At 59.9% G+C, this 23,505-nt stretch overlaps 2 protein-coding genes across 6 annotated transcripts in view; both read left to right on the forward strand.

Annotated features, from left to right (window-relative positions):
- SPEG (striated muscle enriched protein kinase) overlaps nt 1-7,435 on the forward strand; it is a 55,676-nt gene extending 48,241 nt beyond the window's left edge. Inside the window, exons 31-41 of one of the 2 annotated variants that reach the window (XM_037524111.2) lie at nt 65-196; nt 2,612-2,728; nt 2,875-3,042; nt 3,153-3,275; nt 3,386-3,553; nt 3,654-4,254; nt 4,704-4,943; nt 5,039-5,262; nt 5,833-5,908; nt 6,086-6,235; nt 6,424-7,435. In XM_037524111.2, coding sequence (XP_037380008.1) covers nt 65-196; nt 2,612-2,728; nt 2,875-3,042; nt 3,153-3,275; nt 3,386-3,553; nt 3,654-4,254; nt 4,704-4,943; nt 5,039-5,262; nt 5,833-5,908; nt 6,086-6,235; nt 6,424-6,616 — 2,192 coding nt within the window. In that variant the 3' untranslated portion in view covers nt 6,617-7,435. The remainder of the gene's footprint in view (nt 1-64; nt 197-2,611; nt 2,729-2,874; nt 3,043-3,152; nt 3,276-3,385; nt 3,554-3,653; nt 4,255-4,703; nt 4,944-5,038; nt 5,263-5,832; nt 5,909-6,085; nt 6,236-6,423) is intronic. The other variant, XM_054700104.1, reaches the window with a different exon arrangement.
- Nucleotides 7,436-12,141: 4,706 nt separating this feature from the next.
- On the forward strand, nt 12,142-18,759 carry GMPPA (GDP-mannose pyrophosphorylase A). Of its 4 annotated transcripts, none has more exons than XM_037524114.2 (13): nt 12,142-12,301; nt 13,044-13,103; nt 13,209-13,306; nt 14,144-14,247; nt 14,518-14,704; nt 15,065-15,124; nt 15,932-16,062; nt 17,076-17,210; nt 17,323-17,420; nt 17,589-17,635; nt 17,822-17,914; nt 18,015-18,183; nt 18,476-18,759. In XM_037524114.2, exons 2-13 carry the CDS (start codon nt 13,064-13,066, stop codon nt 18,574-18,576), a joined length of 1,263 nt encoding a protein of 420 aa, XP_037380011.1. In that variant the 5' UTR covers nt 12,142-12,301; nt 13,044-13,063; the 3' UTR covers nt 18,577-18,759. The 4 variants fall into 4 exon arrangements, with proteins under 4 accessions (XP_037380011.1, XP_037380014.1, XP_037380013.1 ...); XM_037524117.2 differs by having other exon boundaries at nt 13,049-13,103; XM_037524116.2 differs by lacking the exon at nt 12,142-12,301 and adding an exon at nt 12,308-12,435.
- Nucleotides 18,760-23,505: the final 4,746 nt, after the last annotated feature.

A 23,505-nucleotide genomic window follows, 5' to 3' on the forward strand; every position in this document is an offset into this window, starting at 1 on the left:
CTGCAGGGAGGTGGGAGTTTTCGGGGACTGGCTGGACACGGGCTGTGGGCCTGGGCCTTCACAGCGCCGGCGGAAGGCCGAAGCCGCCTGCGCTGGGGCCTCTCTCGGCCACGGAAGGACAAGGGGTTATCGCAGCCAAACCTCTCCGCCGGCGCCCAGGAGGATTCGGGTCACCCCTACGTGCGCAGCGAGTCAGGTAAGAGAGGCCAGCTGCGTGAGGCGGCCCGGCCCACCCCAGGAGCTGCCCTCGCTGGGGGGAGATGAGCATCCTGAGCTGCACCCCTCCGGGGTGGACGGTGCCGGGAGGCAGGAAAGGACAGTAGTGAGAGCAGCAGCTGCTGTCAGCCAGGCACTTAGCACTTCGCAGGCTCCGTGTCACCCAGCGCTCCCTCAGAGGAGCATAGGTCTGGAGGGCTCTAGCCTCATCCCTGTTTCAGGTGAGGAAGCAGAGGCTCAGCGCTGCTAAGTAGCTTGTCTGAGTCACAGAACTGGTGGTTAGTGGAGCAGCCAGAGAACTGGACCGTAGGACCCTCCACGGCATGTCCTAGAAGTGGCTTCGGGACACCACACTTGCTTGGCTAACCTTTGTCCTCTGGGAGGTCCTAGAGGGTCTCTCTTACTGGGCATATTTCAGGCGTGCAGGCAAGGCCCCCCTAACTGCATAGCCCCACCAGATGTGTGTACGCTTAAATGCGCACCCAAAGACACTTTCTCAGCCTAGAAGCTTCCTTTCTGGACCCTGCCCCCAATTTTCTATTCCTGACAGCTTGAACACCAGCTGCCCCTCCCTGTCCCCTCTGCACCCCAGCAGATACTTGTGCAGGGACACGGACTTTAGGGCTTTTTGCTGGGGGCAGGGGGAATTGGGCTATGCCCTTCTGCGTTTTTCTAAGGCCACGGGGAGGGAGGTGTCACTCATCTAGGGTCACCTCAGTTCCCCATCTGAAAATGAGGCTTCACCCAAAGACCTCAAGTCACGGTTTCCAGGCCAACACACAGGAAAGGAGCAGGCTCCCAGAGCCAGGCTGAGTGTGGGATCTTTATTGGCCCCAGTTCAGTTCTTCCCCAGTTTCCTGATGAATCTCAGAACTGTCCCAGCCACACTCAGCTGGCCTGGAGGGGATTATGTCTGGCCTTGACCAGGGCAGCTGGGGCATCAGACTCCAGGCAGGGACAGTGAGAACTATAGTGAGTGAGAGGAGGGAGAGAGGCCAGTTGGAGGGGGCAAAGGTGGAGGAGGGGGAAAGAGAGAGGGAGAAGCCAGCACGGAGGTCTGGGGCCAGCTGATCCCTTCCCACCTGGGGGCCTCCCTCCTGGCCCCATCTTGCTTGTGCAGCTGACTTCCTGCTGAGGCAGAGTCCCCTTCTCACCCTCCATCCCTCCCTGCAGGAAGAGGGCTGGCCCCTGTCCACTCATCCTAGGGATGGCCCCAGGGGAGTGGGGGTAGGACTCAAAGAGCTGGGGCAAGGTCACCTCTGCTCCTCCCCTCCCTCTCACCTCTGAACCCCCATGCCTCACCCCCTTGGTCTGGAGCTAGCCCTTGATGCCACTATACTCAGTGTTTTTGGCACCTTGGTGTAGGACCCCTCCTTGGGGAACACTGGGGTACAGTGGCAAGTGGGGCACACTGCTGTCCTGACCCTCCATTCCTGTGAGCATTCCTCTCCTGCCCAGCTCATCCCCAGCCCCGCTCCCTCCTGGTTCTCTAGACAGGCAGCAGCTGGGCTCCCAGGGATAGCTACTGCTCCTTCTCTCTGCCTGTGAGAAAATAATTACATCCTCTTCCCCCTCCTCCTTGCCCTGGTGGCCAGGCCCAGATTAGGATGCTTCTAAAGAGACATTCCCAGGGAGCAGCAACACACCAAGGAACTTGAGGCTGGCTTCCCTGGAGGCAGGCCCCGGGCCCGTCCACAGCCGGGCGGGAGGCCCCGTCCCCAACCAGCTGGGAAGCCAGCTTGGCCACGGCAGCTTTTTCCTCTGGGGGTCTGCGTCTGGCTTCTCTCCTGGGCATGTGTATGAGACAGGAATCACGACAACAATCCTATGAACACCTATTCTGTGTTAGACACATGTCAAGCATTTTACATGCCTCTTGATTTTCACAACAATTCTATGCGCTTGGTGTTATTATCTCCCTCAATTTATACCTACCTCCCCGGATCCCAGGTGGAACAAGGGGTGGGGGAGCTGCCACCCTTTGGGTTCTGCTTGCACTTAAGACCTTTTGGGACTGCCTATTTTGATTGGACACCCTGTCCTGTCATGCCTCAGAGAGGAGGTATTGTGGGATCTTAACTATTATAGATTTTCAAGATTTATTTGTTTTTATTTTATTTAACAAATGCTCAAAGGGCATTTCCTTAGTGTCAAGCCCTGCTCTGGGCAATTTACAAATGTGCTAGCATCTTCAACAGGCAGTGAAAGGGTAAGATAGCTCTGCGTACAGTAAGTGCCAGGGCAGTGTGAGGCTCACCCCAGAGAAGATTCGGGAAGGTCTGGGAAGAGACAACCTTTTGCTTTACTCCCAGTTCTCATACACCTCCTGCCCTCCCTTGGCAGCACCTGAGCCAGGGTCCCCACAGACCCTTAGCTGTCTTCACTCTCCCTCCAGACTTCCCCCCAGTCTTCCACATCAAACTGAAGGACCAGGTGCTGCTGGAAGGAGAGGCCGCCACCCTACTCTGCCTGCCAGCGGCCTGCCCTGCACCCCACATCTCCTGGATGAAAGGTAAGGCGAGCCCTTCTCCCCAGAGAGGAGTAAGCAAGAGGCCCTTCCACCAGGGGATGCTAAGGGAAGGGAGCTGTCAATGGAAGGGCTCGTAGGACCACATCTGCTGCCTCATTCAGCAGTTCTTCCTGTTCCTCTGCCCCCAGACAAGGAGTCCCTGCGGTCAGAGCCCTCGGTGGTCATCGTGTCCTGCAAAGACGGGCGGCAGCTGCTGAGCATCCCCCGGGCGGCCAAGCGGCATGCCGGGCTCTACGAGTGCTCGGCCACCAACGTCCTAGGCAGCATCACCAGCTCCTGCACTGTGGCTGTGGCCAGTGAGCCTGGAGCAGGGGCCATGGCGGGCAGCGATGGGGTGGCAGGCAGGGCCACATGGGCCCTAAGCTGGGGTACAGGGGCTCACTGGGGCTCTGCCTCCTCTTGCCAGGGGTCCCAGGAAAGCTCGCTCCTCCTGAGGTGCCCCAGACCTACCAGGACACGGCGCTGGTGGTGTGGAAGCCAGGAGACGGCCGGGCACCTTGCACCTACACGCTGGAGCGGCGGGTGGATGGTGAGGCCCTGAGCCAGCATTTGGGGTGGAGGTGGCAGGCGAAGGCAGAGAAGCTGGTGTCTTGGGCCACCGCTTCCATGGTCTCAGTCCCTCCCCCATGCTGCCCACAGGGGAGTCTGCCTGGCACCCCGTGAGCTCAGGCATCCCTGACTGTTACTACAACGTGACCCAACTGCCACTTGGCTTGACCGTGAGGTTCCGTGTGGCCTGTGCCAACCGTGCTGGGCAAGGCCCCTTCAGCAACCCTTCTGAGAAGGTCCTCGTCAGGGGCACACAAGGTCAGGGGGATGGGGGGAGGTGATCCAAGAGGGGCGGGGCCCAGGTCCGCCTCTTCCTTGGTGACCTCCCAGTGGTGACCTCTTTTCTTCCTCCACCTAGATTCCTCAGTTCTGCCACCTGCTGCTCACCACCACGCCCCTGTTACCTCAGGGCCAGCCAGGGCCCCACCTCCTACCTCACTGGCCTCACAGTCCACCCCAGCCCCTGCTTCTTCAGCCCCCCAGTCAGCTGCTCTCAGCCCCTCATCTCTCCCGACATCCCCCCACCAGGCCTTGCCCTCACTCAAGGCTGTGGGTCCACCACCCCAGACTCCCCCACGAAAGCACAGGGCCCTGCCGGCTGCCAGGCAGACAGAGCCCACCCCACCCAGTGCCCAAGCCACCCCAAGTGAGCCTAAGTCTTCCGTCCCTGGCATTGGGACCCCCACCCTAGCCTCCACCCCTCAAGGGGTTAAACCAGCGTCTTCCTCAACTCCCCGGTATATGGTGACATCCTTTGTGTCTGCACCACCAGCCCCCGAGCCCCCAGCCCCTGAGCCCCCTCCTGAGCCCACCCAGGTGACTGTGCGGAGCCTCAGCCCAGCCAAGGACACAGTCAGTTCCCATCGGGGTGGTTCCCCCAGCTCTCCTGGGCCAGAGGCCACCACTCTTCGACAGGGCCCCCCTCAGAAACCCTACACCTTCCTGGAGGAGAAGGCCAGGCAAGTGGAAGGGTGGGAATATGGGGTGGGGGGTTGCGAAGGGAACACAGGGACTCCGGAGAGGGGAGCAGACTGCCTCAGACGGGGTGGGGGGGTAAGTGCCAAAACCCAGGTCCTTAGCACTCGTGATTTTGAGTTTTCCCTGTACCAGGCACCTGCTAAGCTCTTTAGCCTTAGGCACATTTAATTTTCACAAACTAGATGGAGAGAGAGAGACTGTATTATTATCATCACCCTTTTCACAGATGGGGAAACTGAGGTTAGAGGTCACGGGCCTTGCCTAAGGCACAAGAGCCAGGACTGAACCCCCGTTACTAGGGTTGCAGTCCAGAGCCCCCATTCGGAACCGCTGCACTCTTGCCCCCAAGCCCCTGCTCCCCGCCCTGTAGGTCGCAGAGTGGGGTGTGCCCTCCTCTCCTCTGAGCCTGTGGTGTGCCCCCAACACATAGAGGCCGCTTTGGTGTCGTGCGAGCTTGCCGCGAGAATGCCACAGGGCGGACATTTGTGGCCAAGATCGTGCCCTACGCGGCGGAGGGCAAACGGCGGGTCCTGCAGGAATACGAAGTGCTGCGGACGCTGCACCACGAGCGGCTCATGTCCCTGCATGAGGCCTACATCACCCCGCGGTACCTTGTGCTCATCGCTGAGAGCTGTGGCAACCGGGAGCTCCTCTGTGGGCTCAGTGACAGGTACTGGCAATTCTGGGGTAGGGGGCAAGGGGCGAGAGTGGGGAGAGCTGGGCTGGCATATCACTCGCAGCACCCCTGCTCACCCCTGCCCCCAGGTTCCGGTATTCGGAGGACGACGTGGCGACCTATGTGGTGCAGCTGCTGCAAGGCCTGGACTACCTCCACGGCCAGCACGTGCTGCACCTAGACATCAAGCCGGACAACCTGCTGCTGGCCCCTGACAACGCCCTCAAGATCGTGGACTTTGGCAGTGCCCAGCCCTACAACCCCCAGGCCCTGCAGCCCCTCGGCCACCGCACGGGCACGCTGGAGTTCATGGGTGAGAGCACCGTGCCGGCTGGGAAGGCAGTTGGGGTCGAGCCAGACAGGTAGCAGCCAGGGAGCACCCTGCTTCCTCACAGATAGGCTATTCGTCGAGTGCTTCCTGTCGGCGAGTGCTGAACCAAGCTAACCCTATTCCTTAGGGTTCCTCTGCGAGCCACCCTTTACAGCCCAGGAAGGGAGAGCCAGAAGGTTTAGTAAATGGCCCAGCTCCCAGGAGCTAGAACAGCAGCCTGGGAGTCGAACTAGCCAGGCTGATTTCAAAGGCTCTTAATCTTAGAACTGGTCTCTCTTTTTGTGACTGAGCATCCTGCCTTGGAGCTGATCTGGGGAAACTAGGGACCCTGGTTCTCCGCAATTCTGGGGACCCCTACCATTCAGTACTTGTGCTCATTCCTCAGGTACCCCTCATCTCCCTTGAGGGTCCCCCCTACTCCAGGGCCAGGGCCTGCTGCTCTGGTTGTGCCTGGGCATTGTCCTGCACCTCAAGCCCCCAGGGACCTCCCCTGCCTCTCCCTGCTCCCCTGCCACGAGTAGCTGGTTCAGCCTGGTCTCTGTCTCCTGTCAGCTCCTGAGATGGTGAAGGGAGAACCCATCGGCTCTGCTACGGATATCTGGGGAGTGGGTGTGCTCACTTACATCATGTGAGTACCCCAGGGCCCACCCTGTGCCTACACCCTCTCCCATCCCCAGCACACACATGAGCACGCATGAGCCCCAGGAGCCGGGGGCCCTGCCCTCGAGCGTTGGGTCCTTCAGCATCTCCACGCTAATGTCTCTGCCCTGTGAGTTCTCTTTTAACCTATGTGTCTCTACCACAGGCTTAGTGGCCGCTCCCCATTCTATGAGCCAGACCCCCAGGAAACAGAGGCTCGGATTGTGGGGGGCCGCTTTGATGCCTTCCAACTATATCCCAACACCTCTCAAAGCGCCACCCTTTTCTTGCGAAAGGTCCTCTCCGTACATCCCTGGTGAGTGGGCCCCATAACTGCCAGCCCCCAGCGCCACCTGCCCGTAGCCCAGACTGCCCTGGCTCAGCACACACCCAAACTCCCGGGCGAGTCCAGGATTGGCACAGGGCCTGTGGGAGGGCACAGCCCCCCAGCTGCAGGAGCTGTCCCTCCAGACTCACTGTCCCTGGCCTGGCCTGGCCTGGCAGGAGCCGGCCCTCCCTGCAGGACTGCCTGGCCCACCCATGGCTGCAGGACGCCTACCTGATGAAGCTGCGCCGCCAGACACTCACCTTCACCACCAACCGGCTCAAGGAGTTCCTGAGCGAGCAGCGGCGCCGCAGGACCGAGGCCGCCACCCATCACAAGGTGCTGCTCCGCTCCTACCCAGGCAACCCCTAGCGGCCGCCAGGACCACAGCCGGCCTCGGGCTTCGACTCGGGGTTCCTGCTGCTGCGCGGGACATTCCAGGGCCCACACTAAGCCGGGTGGGCCTGGGGCTTCGGACACCACCAGCAGCAACATCCGGCCGGGCTATTACCTCATGGACCCACAGGGACAGAGGCCCCGGCTTTGGTCAATGCCACCCTGGCCAGACCCAGAGGGGACCCGTTGGCCAGGCTGGGCTGTGGTGGGAGCAGGAAGAGGGGCAGGAAGGGAGGGGAAGTGATGAAGAGAAGAAGCTGAGGGTTAAGGAGGGAGGCTCTAGGAAGGTTCTGAGGGTGAGAGGAAGAGCCAGCTGAAGAGGGTGTGAGTGACTGGAGAGGAGGAAAAGGAAAGCGCCGAGGGCCGCGGGCTGGGAATGAGGGTCAGCGGGGCGGGGACAGGACAGGGACACCATGCCAGGGAGTCGGGGCCAGCATGTGAGAGGGCGGTGAGCTGGGGGAGGGCGCGGGGAGCACTCAGGTGGGCGTGGCCGCTGCCGGCATCCCGGAGGAGAACTTGGAGGGCTGGAGGCAGTGGTCACTCAAGCCAGCGCTTGCCAGTCCCAGTGGCTGAAGCTCTGGGCACCCTGTGCTGGGCCCCGAGTGTCTCCACCACCCCTCTGTGGCCTTTGTCCTTCCCATTCGTATTTATTTATTTATTGACTTTTACGAGGTTTCCCTTCCATCTAATCCCTATCACCCATGTTGTCCTGACCACCCCCCCACCCCAGCCATCCAGCTGTCTGTGCAGCTGTCTGTCTGTCTGTCACGAGGAAAATAAAAACGACAAGCAGCAGGGACTGTGTGTGATCTATGGAGTGGGGTGGCTGGGGGTGCAGCGGCCAGCATTTTAGACCCCCTGGGCCAGTGGAATAAGGCCGAGGAATAACAATTAGCACCTTCGGTCCCTTCTTCCTTCCCTGGCCCTCCTGGTCTGTGACTTCTCCTGGTAGGGCCACTGAAACTGCCTCCCTGCGTGCACCCCCAAGCCAGACTCTGGTGCTCTTCCTCTTCCACATTCCCTCATCACAGCTTAGAAGATGCTGGCTCTGGAATGGGGCCTCCCACAGCCCAGTCCTGGCTCAGCACCCCCGTCACTCGGCCCGGGTGTCAGGCAGCTCATGGTGACCCCTGGAGCAGAGAGGTCCTCACTATGATTAGTGAGAACAGGTGGTGTGAGGAGCCGCAAGGAGAGGCCCTCACCCAGGCTCGGTGTCAGAGCATTATGGAGGCACTTGGGCACCATGCACCAGGAGTGCTCTGGTCAGCGTGTCTGGTGATGGAGACAGACACGAGCATTTTCTTAGGGACTAGAGACTTCTATCCCCATGGCAAGCAGTGGGGGCTGCTGTGTGCTGAGGCGCTTGACTCTAGCCGCTCTGCTGCCATGCCACAGAGCGGGCCCTGGGTCCTAAAACTGAGTGGCCTTTCCTGAGGTGGGGGCAGGAGGAAGCCAGTTCTCCTTGTGTCCAGAGAGGGACTGCACCCCTCTCCCCATCTTGAAACTGTTCTTGGCAAAGTGAAAGGAGTAAAGCCTCCCGCTAGGAGCCGAGAGCTGGCGCTGGTGTGTGCTGATTGAGGTGGAGGGCGCCTTGGCTGGAGTCCAAACAGCCCTTCGCCCAGCCCAGTCCAGCCTCTCCAGCTTCTCAGGACCCCCCAGGGAAGAGGTAAGCCCCATCATCATAAAATAACAGGCTGTTAAAGCCAGCTGGAAGGAACCAGAGAGATGCCTTGCCCACCTGTCATTTTAGCGATGAAGATCTACAGTTTGCCTGTGAGAATCTCTAATCCCCTTCTCACTGCAAGTGTTTTCATATAAAAATGAGGTGCCTGAACTCATATCTTGATAAATGGTAAAATTCCTCTGCTGTTCCCCCTTGGATCTTGAGCTCCCTTCGCATCTCCATTGGAAATGGCGTGTGAACTGCCTGTGCCAAACCCGGAGGAGCACAGGTAATTTACGGCAGCAGAGCTGTGTCAAAATTGCTCTGATCAAAAGGTGACCGCGCGCCACACCTGAGCGGGCAGTTAGCACGACTGCAAGAAATGCTTCCTACCTGGAGCCCCGCCTGGACAGACTGGACTCCAGGCAAGCCCAGAGGGGTTCACTGACCCCCTTCAGATCCCTGCAGGTGAGCTGATGCTCCTACAGACTCCTTTTTGCCCCCAACAGGGACTTGGACAGACCTAGATTTGGGGAGTCAGTTAGTGGCAATCCCCAGGGACAATGCAACCCACCAGATTTACGGGGTCACGGGGGGGGGGGGGGGGGGGAGTGTGAATGGGGGTGGGGACAGGAGGGAAAGCTATTCTCAAAAACTCTTTCGTGTCCCAAGTTTGCCTCAGTTTACCGCCAGGGGGCACAGTGAGGAAAACACAACCGGAGACTCCGGAGGGGGGGCACGGGGAGGTGGGGGAGGCACTTCCAGATTGGTCCTGTCAGCACCTGGCACTCTCATCATTGGCTGCATGGACAGTGAAGTCACAGATACTCTCCCTCATTCAGATACTCACGCCCTTTACCTGATGGCATCTGGACAAGGGCGTGATTTCCAACTGTCCAGAGACTGACTCAAGTGTAAACCTGTCCCATTAGGGAACTGGAGCTGAATTTCTTGTCACCTGGAGCCATGTCCTGCGGGAGTGGATCCTCTCTGCCCTGAAAGGGGCTGGGACTGTGTCTGGCTGTCCAGGCACTGACATGTGATGTACCCCAGAGCCACTCAGTTTTCCCCCCTGGCCTGTCTCATAGGCTGAGCCAGCATCCCGGGTGTCCTCAGGCTGAATAAGGAGTCTGCTTGGGGCAGGGGGTGGGGGCTGAGGCCCCAGAGGATTTGGGGCAACCACATCAAACAAGGCAAGAAGGGGAGAGATGTATAAAACGAGGGCCCAGGGCTGAGTACCTGCCTCGCCCCTACTGTGTCAGTTGGAAGGTCTTGCCGCCTGCTACCCAGCTTGGCCTCCCAAGTCCTGAAGTTGACGCCCCGCCCCCACCATGATGAGTCTGGATCCTCAGATCAACCCCAGACACTCCCACCCTGGGATGTTCTGAGTCTGCAGGGAAAAGTCTGAAGCCAGAGTTTCTGTGTCCGCTTAGACTCATGTTTGCTTCCCCCTCCCCAGATGTCTAAATCAGGTCCCACCAGAAAAACCTTCTGCTCCACCTCCAGGATGCACTCTGGAAATCGACGACTCCCAGGTCCAGAGTGCTGCTACTCACATCCAGTCCTCTCACAGGGGCCACAGGTGAGGGAGAGGCCAGAAGCCCTGGGAAGGAGGAGGCTCCTGCGTGGGGAGTTGAGGGGGGAAGGAGAGGCTGAGCACAGTACCATGGAGGGCTGGAGTCACTGGGGAGCGCAGTTACTGCGGTGTTGAAGGGTGCAAGACAGGAGTAGATCATTTTATCTGGGTAACAGTCCAGGAGGAGAAGTTCTCCCTACCCCACCTCCTGCAAGGGTTTAGTAGGCCGAGGGGGCAGAGGGGAAAGTGTGAGGGTGGACAGGGTTACAGGCAAAAGCATCATTGGGGAGCCCTGGGCCCTGACCCAGCCCATGGGTAGGTCCCCAAAGGAGCTGGGAGAGAAGAGGCCGCAGTGAGAGCTGGAGCTGCTAAACAACGTGCTGATGGAGGGCAGCATAACTAAGCTGACTTGCCGCATCTCGGCTTTCCCGGACACACCCCTGCTGAAGCAAGGATGCATGGAGCTGCACAAGGGGCCCTAGTATCGCTGCGTCCTTGAGGGAGGATATAGTGGCACTGGTGGTGTGTGATGGAGAGCTGGCAGACCTGGGCCAGTACAGTATAACGTAGCCAACCCCTTGGCCAGTGCTCCGACTCGGCATGAATCCTCGCAGAAGGTAAGGGCAGCTTGTGCCCAGTGCCATCTTGAAGATCAGCACCACCCTGAGGGTGCTTGCACCAGGACGAGCCGCACACATATACTGCTGGGCCCAGCTGAGTCTAAATTGAGTTGTAACCAGTGCAACTCCAAACACAACCCCGGGCACAGACTAGGGCACAGAGCCATGTGGGCGGGGTACATATTCCCTGTGTCAGGATCCCCTCCCACCCAGGCTGAGAAGGCCCCTGTGGGCTTCACTTGTGTGTCTCCAGGGCCCCAAGGTCACAGAGCCAGGGCTAGAGCCCTGGTCTTCTTGCTCCCAATCCAGGGTAATTTCCACGACCAGGAGACTTGCAAGACACAGCGAGATGTGTGGCCATTCCTGAGCTTTCACCCTCGTCTGTCTTTGACCCCCAGTTCCATCCTACCAAGTAAGAAAGGCGGCCATCGGTCGGGTATAAATAACTGCTGAGGACTGAAGCCCCAGAGAGGCGAAAGCCTTGGCGCCCCTGCTCAGGGCCAGGTGCTAGCTGGAGAGGAGATGCCGCTGCCCAGCCTCACCTCTTGGCCTTGGGCTGGGTCTCGCTCCCTTTCCCTTCTTCCTCTAGCCCCGGCTAAGATGCAGAAGGGACCGGCGAACACTAAGGCGCGCAAAGGCGCAGGCGACGCTGACTGCTCTGACCCCGGGCGAGCCTGCGGCCGGCGGGGGCAGGTCCAGAAGGACGCGGAGGGCGGCAGGTAAGGGCGGGGTCCTGCCGCGGGGGCTGGGCCTGGAGCTGGAACTGGGGCGGGACTGGCCCAGGAGCCGGGCGAGCGCGGGACGGGGCGGGGAGCGCGCGGAGGAGCCGAGCCGGCTAATTAGCCCCGCAGGGGCGTCGGCAAAGGCACCCACGGCCCCGCCCTTGCCACCCCAGGGTGTCCTTCGAGATCGGCAGTGCCAGCACCCGCCGACCCCTCGCCGGGCCGCGCCCAAGGACCCCGGCAAGGACGAGGTGTCCGTGGGGAGCACCTGGCATGGACAGAGCTTTGCTCGCGTGGACGTGGCCTGAATGGGACCTCCAGAACTTTCGCTCCGGCTCCAAGCCCGGCGGTGGGTGAAACCGACATCCCTCCTCAGTCTGCTAAATAAAGTTTCTATGCCCCTCCGCGTCTATTCTGTTCTTTTAAGGCACCCTAGCCCCCCTCCCGCACCCACTCACTCCCGGGGCACACCAAAGGCACCGCGCCTCGTGCAGGGCTTTATTCTACAGGCAGCAAATCCGAAATCGCTTTCTCTCAGGATCGGGCACTCCCCTTCCCAGCGGGACTGGCAGCAGCCTGGGACTCCGCCCTTCCTCGCTCGAGACGCGGGGGTCGGGCCGGGGGGTGCACACCCCGTCTGGACTCGAGCCCCACTTTCTCCCTGTGACCTCTACTCTGTATTTCCCTACTAAGGCTGCGTCTGGTCCTATTCCCAGATCGTTCCAGGTCCTAATCTTAGGTTTCAGCCTCTGCTTCTTAGACTAATTCAGACCTTCCTACTCGGTCCCTTGGACACGCCCCCATGTGTACCCCTTGGTCCCACCTCGCTCTTCTCTCGCAGCAGGAAGGGGAAGGCGTGTGAACTACAACTCCCGGCAGGCTCTGCGAGGGACTTCTCGCGAGTTGCGAGAAGACACGTGCGCGGAAGCAGCGAGCAGTAGCGAGCGGCAGAGCTGGCATAAAGGGAGCTGGTGGTAAAGGGAGCCTATGGAGGGGCGGCGAGAGGCTCCATGACGGAGGGTCCCTGGACGAAGGGCAGACTCGGAGGGCCCGCCTGGCTCTCCGCACGTTGGCTCCTGTGTGGGTCCCACAACCCCCGGCTTCGCGAGACTAGAATTATTAGACTGTCAGTGGTGGGGTTCACAGGGCCAGCAGTCAGTCTCCCGAATCCGGAGATTCAGCGCTTGTCGTCAGTGTTGGGACTCAGGGGGTTGGTAGGTTCGGTGTTCGGGACGCCTGGGAATCTGCCATTTGATTCAGGGTTCGTCACCTAGAGGTTAGTGTGAGGATGCAGGGTCAGCAAATAGAGGGGTTTTGCTAGGATATGGGGTTCATCAGATCCGGATCAGCGTTAGTTCAATACTTGGCATTCCCTATTAGGATTGGAGTTAAATATGTGAAGCTCATTGGGATTTGAAGTTCAGTACTCTGGGTTCAGGATTTAACATGTAGAGGCAGGGTGCACTATTGAGAATAAGTGGGTATGGGGTTTCGGCTCTTTGAGGATTGGGGTCTGAGAAGGGCGCCTGTCGCTGAGTGTCTAGTGTTTGAATTTGTGGCCGGAGGGCAGAAGTCTGCTATGGATCAAGTTGCAGTGTGTGAATCTCATAACTGGGGAGAATTGTTGGGTTTGAAGGCCCACTGGAATCAGGGTTGGGGTCTGAGGTGAAGGATTTGTGAGGTGTGATGTCCAGGAAGAGAGTCCCAGATTTACGTGGTGGGAGAGACCTAAATGTCACTATTTGGGGTTTGGTTGGCATGTGCGTGGGGGTCCTGATTAGGGTGTGAAATCTGAGTCTGATTTCTCTGTTGGGATTTGAAGTTTAGGGGGCCATCACCATCATGCTCAAAGCCGTGATCCTGATTGGAGGCCCTCAAAAGGGTGAGGAGTTGGGGGTTTGGGTGAGGAGGTTGGGCACTGGGGTGGTTGGTGGCATGGGGCAGATGAAGACAGGAAACTGAAGTGTGTTTTTCTGTCCTCTCCCAGGAACTCGCTTCAGGCCTTTGTCTTTTGAGGTGCCCAAACCCCTGTTTCCAGTGGCAGGGGTCCCTATGATCCAGCACCACATTGAGGCCTGTGCCCAGGTAACCTCCTAGGCTCCCCTCTTCCACCTCACTTCCTGCTCATCTCCTTTTAGCTGCATTTCCATTTTCCCCCAAGCATGACTTGTTCCCACCAGGCATAACTCCAGGAACTCCCCTTTACAAACAGCATTGTGAGAGGTGCCCCCTGGAGTTGTGCAGGGCAGCTGCCCAACTATCCTCCCCAATCTAGTCTCTTTGGCTTCACACCTATTTTTAAAGCATGTGCGATCAGATGGGAATCTTAGAGACAATTTAAAGCTGTAGCATGGGGAACCCTAATAGATAGCAAAGCACAGACCTCCTATCCTTTCTCACTCAGGAGCTCGTTTCTTTATTGCTTTTGGGATTGGGACTGGCAAGGTTTTGTATGAATCCAGTCTCTGCTGTTGGGACTTGAGCAAATTTCTCGCCCTTTCTGAATTTTAGTTTCCTTATTTGTAAACTGGGGATGATTAGACCTACTTTGTAGGATGATGAAGCTTAGAGGTGATGTTTGTAAAGTGCCTAGTCCAACATAGGCATTTGATCAATGGTACCCTTACCTCAGCCTGATCGCAAGCTCAGATTGACAGACAATAAAGATGCGGGGAAAGCATGGGTTCTCCTTTAATGCAGCCTAGTAGGCAAAATGTTCCCCCAGGGTGTTGGGTGGGGAGTGGCTGAGACTTCCTTCAACTTCCTCATTGTCCAAACGAACAAACAGACCAGAGTGAGTGCCCAGAGCCAGTCCAGCTGAGACTGACACTGATCTCTGGACTTTTGGACCATTGCCAGGTACTGCCCAGCATTGCCTTCCCTCATGTTTTTGTTTCTTCCCATCTCTTCCCTTGTCTTCAGGTCCCTGGGATGCAGGAGATTCTGCTCATTGGCTTCTATCAACCTGATGAGCCTCTTACTCGGTTCCTAGAAGCTGCCCAGCAGGAGTTTAACCTTCCAGTCAGGTGTTTGTGCACACTTGCTGTACGGGGGGCGGGGAGCAGTGCCTGAGGCTTCCTGGTTCTCAGGTGTGGATTGAGTTGCTGTGTTGAGTTGCTGTTGCCGACTTCCTCATGCACTGGGAGGGTACTTATTTGGGTATCTGAATTCCTGAATACATTGAGTTTCTCTGTGGGTCTTGGGCATAGCCCCGGGAGCAGGAGGGGTCAGATGCTCACACCCATGCTGTCTGTCTTTTCTCATCTTACTGAGCTGGCTGTGGGGTCCTGGGACAGGTACCTGCAGGAATTTGCCCCCCTGGGCACAGGCGGTGGTCTCTACCACTTCCGGGACCAGATCCTGGCTGGAAGCCCGGAGGCCTTCTTTGTGCTCAATGCTGATGTCTGCTCCGACTTCCCCCTGAATGCTATGTTGGATGCCCACAGACTCCAGCCTCACCCTTTCTTACTCCTTGGCACCACGGTGAGGAGGTCAGGAGGGCTGGGAGGGACAGAGGGGGTCTACACCCTGATCCAGTAAGGTTCCTGGAATGTAGGTTGTTGGGGAGGCAGGGGCAGCCCGGGGAGTTGGAGGTGGAAGGGGCATCAGGAGGGATATGTGCCAGAACACCAACTCCCCCCCTTCAGCCCTTGGCTGCTCCATAGTAGGGAGGGGGAAGGCAGCTGTCAGTTCTCACCCCCGCTGAAGACCTGTCAGTGGCTGAAGACCTGTCAGTGGTGGAGCTGCCTGCCAGGTGCCACAGGAGAGGGAAGGAAGAAAGAGAAAACAGACCTTGCTGCTCTGCGGCCAGCAGGTCACCGTCTGGCTGTGTCTGTCTTTCAGGCTAACAGGACGCAATCCCTCAACTATGGCTGCATCGTAGAGAATCCACAGACACATGAGGTGAGAGGAAAGCAGGGACTGGCTGAGTGTCTCCTCAGTGTCTTGCCACCCCCACCCCCTGCCTCTAGAGAATGCTCGCATGCTGTGGGGTGGGCCCCCGTATTGTCAAACAGGTGGGACCCACCCTCACTTGTTGATCTTCTGTCCCTTTTAAAGACATTGGCGGGGGCCTCCCCGGTGGCGCAGCAGTTGAGCGCTGGGTTGCGAATCTGCCCGCAGCCTCTGCAGCGCCTGTTCAATCCCCGGCTGCTCCCCGGCCACCGGAGGAGGGTCCCGCATGGCGCGCAGACCTCTCCTGCCGCCCGCTGCTCCCCTCAGCAGTGTACTTCGGTCCTTCTGCCTGCTCTGCTCCCCGCTCTGGCTCTGGTGAATTCTCTCACCCTCCCGCGCTTCTGACTATACCCAGTGCTTGTGTAAATAAATAAATAAATAAATAAATATGTTGGCGCGACAAGGGGGTGATGGTTAATTTCATGGGTGCACTGCTGCAGAGATGTATGCACAGTGAACTGTGGGAGCACAACCTGGCCAATCCAGCCTGGCCCGGGTGGGGAGGGGAGGGGAGGCAAGGCCTGGAGGGGGCCAGGTCTGCGCTGTGTTAAATTCGTCCAGATAGAGAAGGAGGCGGGAATGCATTGCGGGTAGAGCAAATGGGATGTGCTAAGGCACCGAGGCAGGAAACAGCGTCATGGGCCAGGCAGAGGCTGACGTTTGTGCGTTTGAGAAACGCCTGCCCCTGAGTATGCAGAGGGCCTTAGGGCCTCATTGCCGTGACCTGTCCCCCAGTAAACTCAGCCTCTGCCGTAGGTCCTGCACTATGTGGAGAAACCCAGCACTTTCGTCAGTGACATCATCAACTGCGGCATCTACCTCTTCTCCCCAGAAGCCCTGAAGCCCCTTCGGGACGTCTTCCAGCGTAATCAGCAGGATGGGCAACTGTGAGGCGGGCCCCATGGCCCTGTAACCCCAACTACCCCTAGTCACAGACCACCCTCCCCCACCAAGTCTCTGCAAACTCCATCTCAACCTGCTCACCTTCCTCCTCCCTCCTTTCCACTTGTCATCTCCAGCTGAGCCTCCCCAGCCCCTCCCCTTCTAACCTCATTCTGTCCCTCTTCCTTATCCATCCCAGTTCTTCCTCTGTCACCGCCTGCCCACTCCCCTTCTGGTCCATTTCTCTCAAGCCCTGAGTGTCCCAGAGATGTCTTTCAGAACAGACGGCAACACACACACTTGGGTGCACACGCCTGAATGTAGACATACACACTCATACACACACGCACTCTCTTTCTCTCACACTGAGGCTGAGGATCCCTCAGAGCCTTGCACGCCATGAGCCACAGTCCCACCCAGCTTATTGTCCTAGGCCCGGGAACTGTCCCGGAGCTGCCTTCAGCCACCCCTCCACCCAAGTCCGCCCCCCCCGCACTGCACCTCATTCACTTACTCCCACCCACATCTCTGCTTCTCTCTCCATCTTGCCTGGCCTCTCTGTCTGTTTCTGCTGAGCTGGCATCTCTACCATCTCTCTCTCCTCTCTTTCTGTGACTGTCTCTGCCCTCACCAGCTGCCTTCCTCTGGGGTGAGTCTGTCTGTGTTTCATTTCATCCAGTGAGAGGGTGGGTGACTGGAGGTGGGGTTTAGAGGAGTAGATGGGGAAGAGAAAATGAAAATGGGGGGATGACAGGTCTGGTCAGACTTCTTCTGGACCTGGGGGGGATGGGCAGCAGATCTGTGCTTGGGGGTCTCCTGGGAAAACACCCCAGCTGGGGGAGTGAGGGGTGGTGGGGGTGAGGTGATGAGGGAGCGGATCCTGGGATGTGATCTGGGAAAAGATCTGACCAGTGCTGAGAGGTATTGGGGTCCCTCCCACCTGCATCCCTGACACCGTTGGCCCCTATATCGGCCTCAGCTAGGGAACTGATGTCAGCTTGTCTTCTTCGTCTGCCAGGGAAGACTCTTCAGGCCTGTGGCCAGGGGCAGGTACCATCCGCCTGGAGCAGGATGTGTTCTCAGCCCTGGCTGGGCAGGGCCAGATTTATGTGCATCTGACTGATGGTATCTGGAGCCAGATCAAGTCTGCAGGGTATGGGGAGAGCTCTGATGGGGTGGCTGGTTCACCTAATGGTTGGGGCTTTGGAGTGGTGCACAGGCCCTGCTGGCCCCTGAGCCCCTGCTCTACTTTGTGTGGCCCCTAGCTCAGCCCTCTATGCTTCCCGCCTCTATCTGAGCCAGTACCAGCTCACTCACCCAGAACGTTTGGCCAAGCACAACCCAGGGGGTCCGCGAATCCGAGGTACCCACCTGATCCCAATTCCTAGCCTTTGTCCCCCTCCCCAGCCCTCTCTGCTCTCTGGGCCATAACTCCTGATCTCAGGTCCAGAGGTGATGTCTCAATCCCTGCCCTCCCTGAACCAGAGATGGTTTGGGGTATTTGCCCCCAGGTCCTCTCTTCTGCTTCTAGGAAACGTTTACATCCACCCAACGGCTAGGGTGGCCCCATCGGCAGTGGTAAGTGGCGGCCAGCCCCAGGGAGAGGACAGGGGCTGTCAGGACGGGCGGGGCACTGCAGACACGCACCCAGAATGCCGGTCTGCTTTGTCACTCTGTCCTGTGGCTGCAGCAGGTCCACTTGGGAATTGGATTTGGGGTTCTCCAAACCCTCCCGGGACTCACCATGCATGTTTTTCTTCACAGCTGGGCCCCAACGTCTCCATCGGAGAGGGGGTGACCGTGGGCGAGGGTGTGCGGCTCCGAGAGACCATTGTCCTCCACGGGGCCACGCTGCAGGTAGGCACTGGCACAAGAGGCAGTGGCTGGCGCCCCAAGAGGCTGAGGGGGGGTTCTGTGCTTGACCCCTCTTCACCCCTCACCTCATCCTGTTTGGCAGGAGCACACATGTGTTCTGCACAGCATTGTGGGCTGGGGAAGCACTGTGGGCCGCTGGGCCCGTGTGGAGGGTACCCCCAACGACCCCAACCCCAATGACCCCCGTGCTCATATGGACAGTGAAAGCCTCTTCAAAGATGGGAAGCTGCTGCCTGCCATCACTATCCTGGGTATGGCTTCCCGGGGGACCTGAGCAGGGAGAAACTGCCATCCGTGATGGCCATGCCCTTTGGGGCATCTGTTCCCGTGTGCATGTGTGTGCACGTGTGTGTATGTGTGGCAAACATTTACCCAGTGCCTGCTGTGTGCCAGGCCCTGTGTGAGTCATGGGGTGGGGGGCGTCACGCCAGAGAGCACAGATGGGCAGGGAGAGATCCCTCCCGGCAGGCAGTGGCCCCTGACTGCTGAGCCCTGGCCTGCCCACCCCAAGGCCTCCTCCTGGTGCCCTCGTCCATGCTACAGGCTGCCGTGTCCGGATCCCTGCTGAGGTGCTCATCCTGAACTCGATTGTTCTGCCACACAAGGAGCTGAGCCGCAGCTTCACCAACCAGATCATCCTCTGAGGGGGGCTGCCACAGGGCCCCCCAGCTCCTACTCACTCCCCTGGAGGAGACTGCCTGTGTGGTCACCTCTGTCCAGAAGGGACTGGAGGAAGCCAGGCAGGATCTTCATATGATGGGAGCGATGTGGGTGGCCCACGCCGGGCCTCTCTCTCCACTCCCTAATAAACCCCGGTGAACCTTGGAGCCAGCACGGACTCGCCTGTGCCTGGGCTGGGGTGAGGGTGGAAGGGGGGCAGCTGAGTCAGGCCCCCCCACATTAGCATTTAAATTGGAGTCGTTGCTGCGGGCTCATGAATAATGAATCTGGAGCCTGGTAAATCTCCCCCTCCCACTGCCTCAGCCTCACACACGGCTCCAGAGCAAGGCCCTCAAGGCTCCCGGCCTGCCTGGCCCCCGCCTTCGCCCCTACTGACGCTGCCTGCTTGCCCGCCTTCCTGTTCCTCTTCACTGGGCCTGGCTCAGGCTCAGAGTGGAAGGATTCCGAAGGGAAGGGTGAAGGATTTTGGTTGGGCAGTGGGGTGCGGGTGGCGGGCACGGGCCCTGGGAGCCACAGGCTCAAGATTGGCTCACCCAGAAGCCACTCTCAGTTCCTGCTGGGCCCCAGCCCTGGCCTGTTTTCCGCTTTGCCAGCTCCATCTGCTGCTAGCCCAGTTTTTGGTGAGGTGGGGGTTTCTCCCTCGAGTCTGTCTCCTACTCCCCTGGCAGGCGGGGCAGCGGGAGCTGGTGCCTCTCCAGAAACACAATGGAGCCTCTGTTGGGGAGGGGAGGGGTCCTGGCCCTGGCCACCTCCCACCACCCTGGCCCTGCCCTTTGAGAGGATGCAGTTCACTTCTCCACATTCCTGGAGCCCCAGAGGAACCCAACCACCTCTCCTGTCTGTCCATGACCCCCATGTGCCCCTCTTGGCACCCCCCCCTTCCCCAGCTGTGGGTGCGGAGCTTAGTTGCCAGATGAGCTGGTAATGATCGTAATCTGCTAATTGAGAGGAATCTAATTACCCGAAGAGAATGGGGGGGTAGGGTGTGGGTGGGAGAGAGGAGGGGGTCCTGGCAGCAGGCAGGGGTGGCAGGCAGCAGGGTGCTGGGGCCTTGTTATCTGCACCCGGGTCTGGGTCAGAGCCCAGGATCTCAGAGCTTCATCCCGGCAGCTCAGAAGACGGCGTTTCAGGAGCAGGGCTGAGGGTGACAAGGGGACTGGGCCAGATGTGACCTCCTAGCCTGTGCACGCTCTGCAGGATGAAAGCCTCCAGGATTCTAGCAGTCTTGACTACTGGGCCCCTTTCCTTGGGTCTCTGCCATCGCCTCTGGGATTGGGAGGGGCTGCTGACACCTATTCTGCACCTGGGGTCGACTCCCTGAGGAAGAGGCTAGTGGGCCTGGGGCCAGGGCCCAGGGCCCTTCCTGCTCCTCCCCCAGTCCTGACCCTTCTGTTCCGAGTGGTTGGCAGAGGCCATGGCAGCTCCATCATAAATATGATAATTTAATTATTTTCTCAGCAAAACACCGTGAAATCCAATAAGTCTGTGTCAGGCCCTGGCCCCCGGGACCCCCCTCCTAGGCCCAGTGGGGGTGGGGACATGTTGGGGAGGGGAAGGAGAAAGGGTCAGTGTTGGAAATAGGAGGGGCCAGTGACACAGATCTTTGTAACATTGCCCCCCCACCCCCTCACCCCCCACCTCCGGCTGAGGGAGTCACTGTGTGCGTGGCTGCACACATGCTGGGGGGGGTGTTCAAGGAGAGAAATTGTAATGCCCCCCTCCTCTCCACCCCTTGTCTGACCTAGGAGGGCCCTAGCGCCCCACCCACCTGAGGGCACAGCTCAGGGCCCATGATCTGGAGCTGCCTCTGGAGGGGAGAGCAGGGAGGCCCCTTCTTTCATCACCTCTGGGACCTCCTTGGCCCAGTAGGGATAGGAAGGTGCTGGCCCCAGGAGGGGTTTCAAAGCAGAGAACCCAGGGAGCTGGGGTGGGAAGTGGGGGATGTGCTGGGGGAGGGATGCGGGGGAGGGGTGCGCTCCTGCCATTAGTGCTTTTTTTGGTTTCCATAAAAAGATTATTCTGTAAAATCAGTGAGGGGGAGCGAGCTGGGGGCCGGGGTGGGGGGGTGGTGGGCGGGTCCCTGGCACCAAGCTGGATAGGGTGACTGGGGAGGAGAGCTGGGGACCGAGTGTGGAGAGAAATTTGGATGGGCTTCAGGAGCCATTGAGGGGGAGAGGCCGAGCCAAGAACACAGATTGGGGGGATGCTGGCCAGGACGAGGTGGGGTGGGGGCAGTGCCCACATCTCCCTCCAGCCCCTTTGGCAGGGCTGCCCAGGGCTCCAGTCCCACCCCATCTCCGTCCCCTCCCCCTGGCACTTAGCAGCCATTATCGGGGGAGCAGATTGCAGCCCCCTCCCCCTCTCCGGGAAGCAGGCACAGCTGGGGCCCCGCCACATCTGCCGCATCAGCACGGAGCACAGCTGGGTGTGCCCAGAGCCACGCTCCCCAAAACACAAAGGGGGCGGGCGACTGGGAGAACCCAGACCCCCGAGACAGACACACTGACACCTCTGCCAACAGACACACTTCTCTTGGCAAAGCTACACCCACCAGCACTCATGCTCCCTGTGTGCAGAGACAGGCGAACTGACAAACATGCAATTACTCTGCCCCGCCTGCCACCCCCGGTCCCCTCCCCTGCCCCTCCTTTCACCAGGCTCCCCTTGGCCACCTCCGAAGCACCCCAGGCTTTTGCTGTCCCGTGTGAAAGGGAGCACACCCCTCCGGGAAGCTTGGAGAACAGGACGGGGAGTGGTAGAGGAGTCTGGGTGTGGGGCATGAGCTTGGGGAAACTACCCGCCTAGACTCCCTGCCCATACCCCTCCCCACAAAGAAGCTCCCTCTGACTCCTCAGTCCTGGCCACCCGGGGCCTGCCCGGGGGCTGCAGCCCAGGTGGGCTGGGCACCCTGGACTTGTTCCCGAGACACCGTTCCACTGACTTCCTCAAGGGGGCGCTGTGTGCCCTCAGTCTCCAGCCGGGAGCTCAGTACCTCTCAGGGCTGGCCCCTTCCTGCCCCCCGGCCCCCCAATAATCTGCCAGTCTTCTGCCCCAGCAGTGTATCCCCCCACTCAGCTCCGGTGCCCTTGACACTTGCAGGATGTCTATGGCGGCTGTCGGGGTAGAGGAGCCCCCTCCCAGGGGGTGACTGGACTTCCTGCTTTCCCAGGCGGCGACCACCTCGGGCCCCTGGTGAAATCATGGCCCCTCTGCAGCCTTGCCCTGTCTCCCCCCACCCATCTCCTTGGTCCTGGAGTCTTGTCCTCCACCCCCTCCTCCCTCACCCCTCCCCAGGCCCACACCGCGCCGCCCCTGCCCCTCGGAGCTTTAATCCCTCCCGCTGCTGTGCCGCCTTATCTGCTCCCAGCAGCTTTCGCAGTTGCAAAGCCCTCTCCCCCTCCTTCCCTGGATCTTCCCCCCGCCCCCCTGCCTTTCCCAGCCCGCTTCTCTGCGACCTGCACACCCCCCAACCTGTCTCCGGCTCAGTGCCCCGTGATGGGTTCCTGACTGACACCAGGTTGGCACCCCAACGTCCTTTGCCCTCTCTCCAGCCTCAGCTCCCGGAGGGCCGGCGCCCACCCACTCCCACACTGGCCTCCCCTGCCCAGCCCTCCCCTGCAGGCCCCATGGACTGGGTCAGTTCTGCCCAGCCAAGGTTTTTCTGCTCTGCCCTCCCTTTCCTCGCCCCCTCCCCAGTTCTCCTGCCACCCCTCGGTGTTAGACCGGCTCCCCTTCAGCCCCATGACCTGCTGCCTGGCCTTGGGAAGGCCTGGAGGAGGCTGGAGGGTGTTGGCTCCAGGGACTCTGGAGAGGGGTCCGGCCAGGCCATGCTTGCCCTCGGATGGGGGCGGGTACAGAGGGCTGTCGGGCAGTGGGGGCTGGGCCCGCGGTGGGTCGCTAACCCTCTTCAGTCGCCGCAGATCACGTCTGGGCCTCCCCACCCCCTTCACTGGGACTCTCATTAACCGCTTCTCCTGCCTCGTCCGCGGCATAAATAACCCAGATAAATCAGCCGCCGTCCGCCCCCCGCCCCTCGGCCCCCGCACAGCCCGTTTGTCACCGCTGCTCGCTCACCAGCCAGGCCTGGCCCAGGCCGGCCTCCGCCCCCCCATCCCTGTCCCTTCCCGCCCACATCCGTCCCGCACTGGCTCATCCTTGGTCCGCACCGGAGCCAGACCTGGGGCAGGTGTCAGGGCTGGGGAGAGTGGCCAGGAGATGTCCTTCAGAACAGGGGAGCGGGGGACCATCTCTCTAGGAGAACGGGAAGAGTTCGGGGACCATGTCATTCATGAATGGGACCAGCAGGCAGGGAGTTGGGCCCACAAAGCACGGAAAGGGGCAAAGGCGGCCAGTATGGACTCCCCTATACTGGGAGAAGCAAAGCCCCAGAACCAGGGTGCAGAAGGGGCCTCAAGGGTGCCCTGGGAGCCCCCCAGCTCCATCTTGGGAGGACTGCTTTGGGGGCATTTTGCCCAAATAAAGCCTCCATGCCTCCTGCTAGGTGCTCAGTCAGAACCCTCTGCCCTCCCGCACCCTCTGCCCCCATTCGCATGCAGCGGCTGTAGAACCACTGCCTCTCCACCATCCTTCCTCGCTGTCAGGAAGCCTAGTTCAGTGCCTGGGCCGGGGGGGCCGGGGGGGGGCGGAGAATTGGACTGGGGATTAGTGTAGGGAATGGGGAGAACCGGAGTGCAAAGGCTGGTCGGCTGAGACTGCACCCACACCCCCCCAACCCCTCCCAATCCCCTACGCCTGCACCCACACTCCCAACCCTCTTTGCTCACGCTCAGCTCAGGTTCTGGCCAGCCACACCGGACCCCAAGGCTCACTGCAGGGGGCAGCTGGCCCCGGGGGAATGGGTGGGGAAAGCAGGAAGGGACTGGGGGAGCTTG

The sequence above is a fragment of the Talpa occidentalis genome, unplaced genomic scaffold, assembly GCF_014898055.3.
Source record: "Talpa occidentalis isolate TD23 unplaced genomic scaffold, MPIMG_talOcc4v2.1 talOcc4.3, whole genome shotgun sequence".
In the NCBI taxonomy this organism is placed as follows: Eukaryota; Metazoa; Chordata; class Mammalia; order Eulipotyphla; family Talpidae; genus Talpa; species Talpa occidentalis.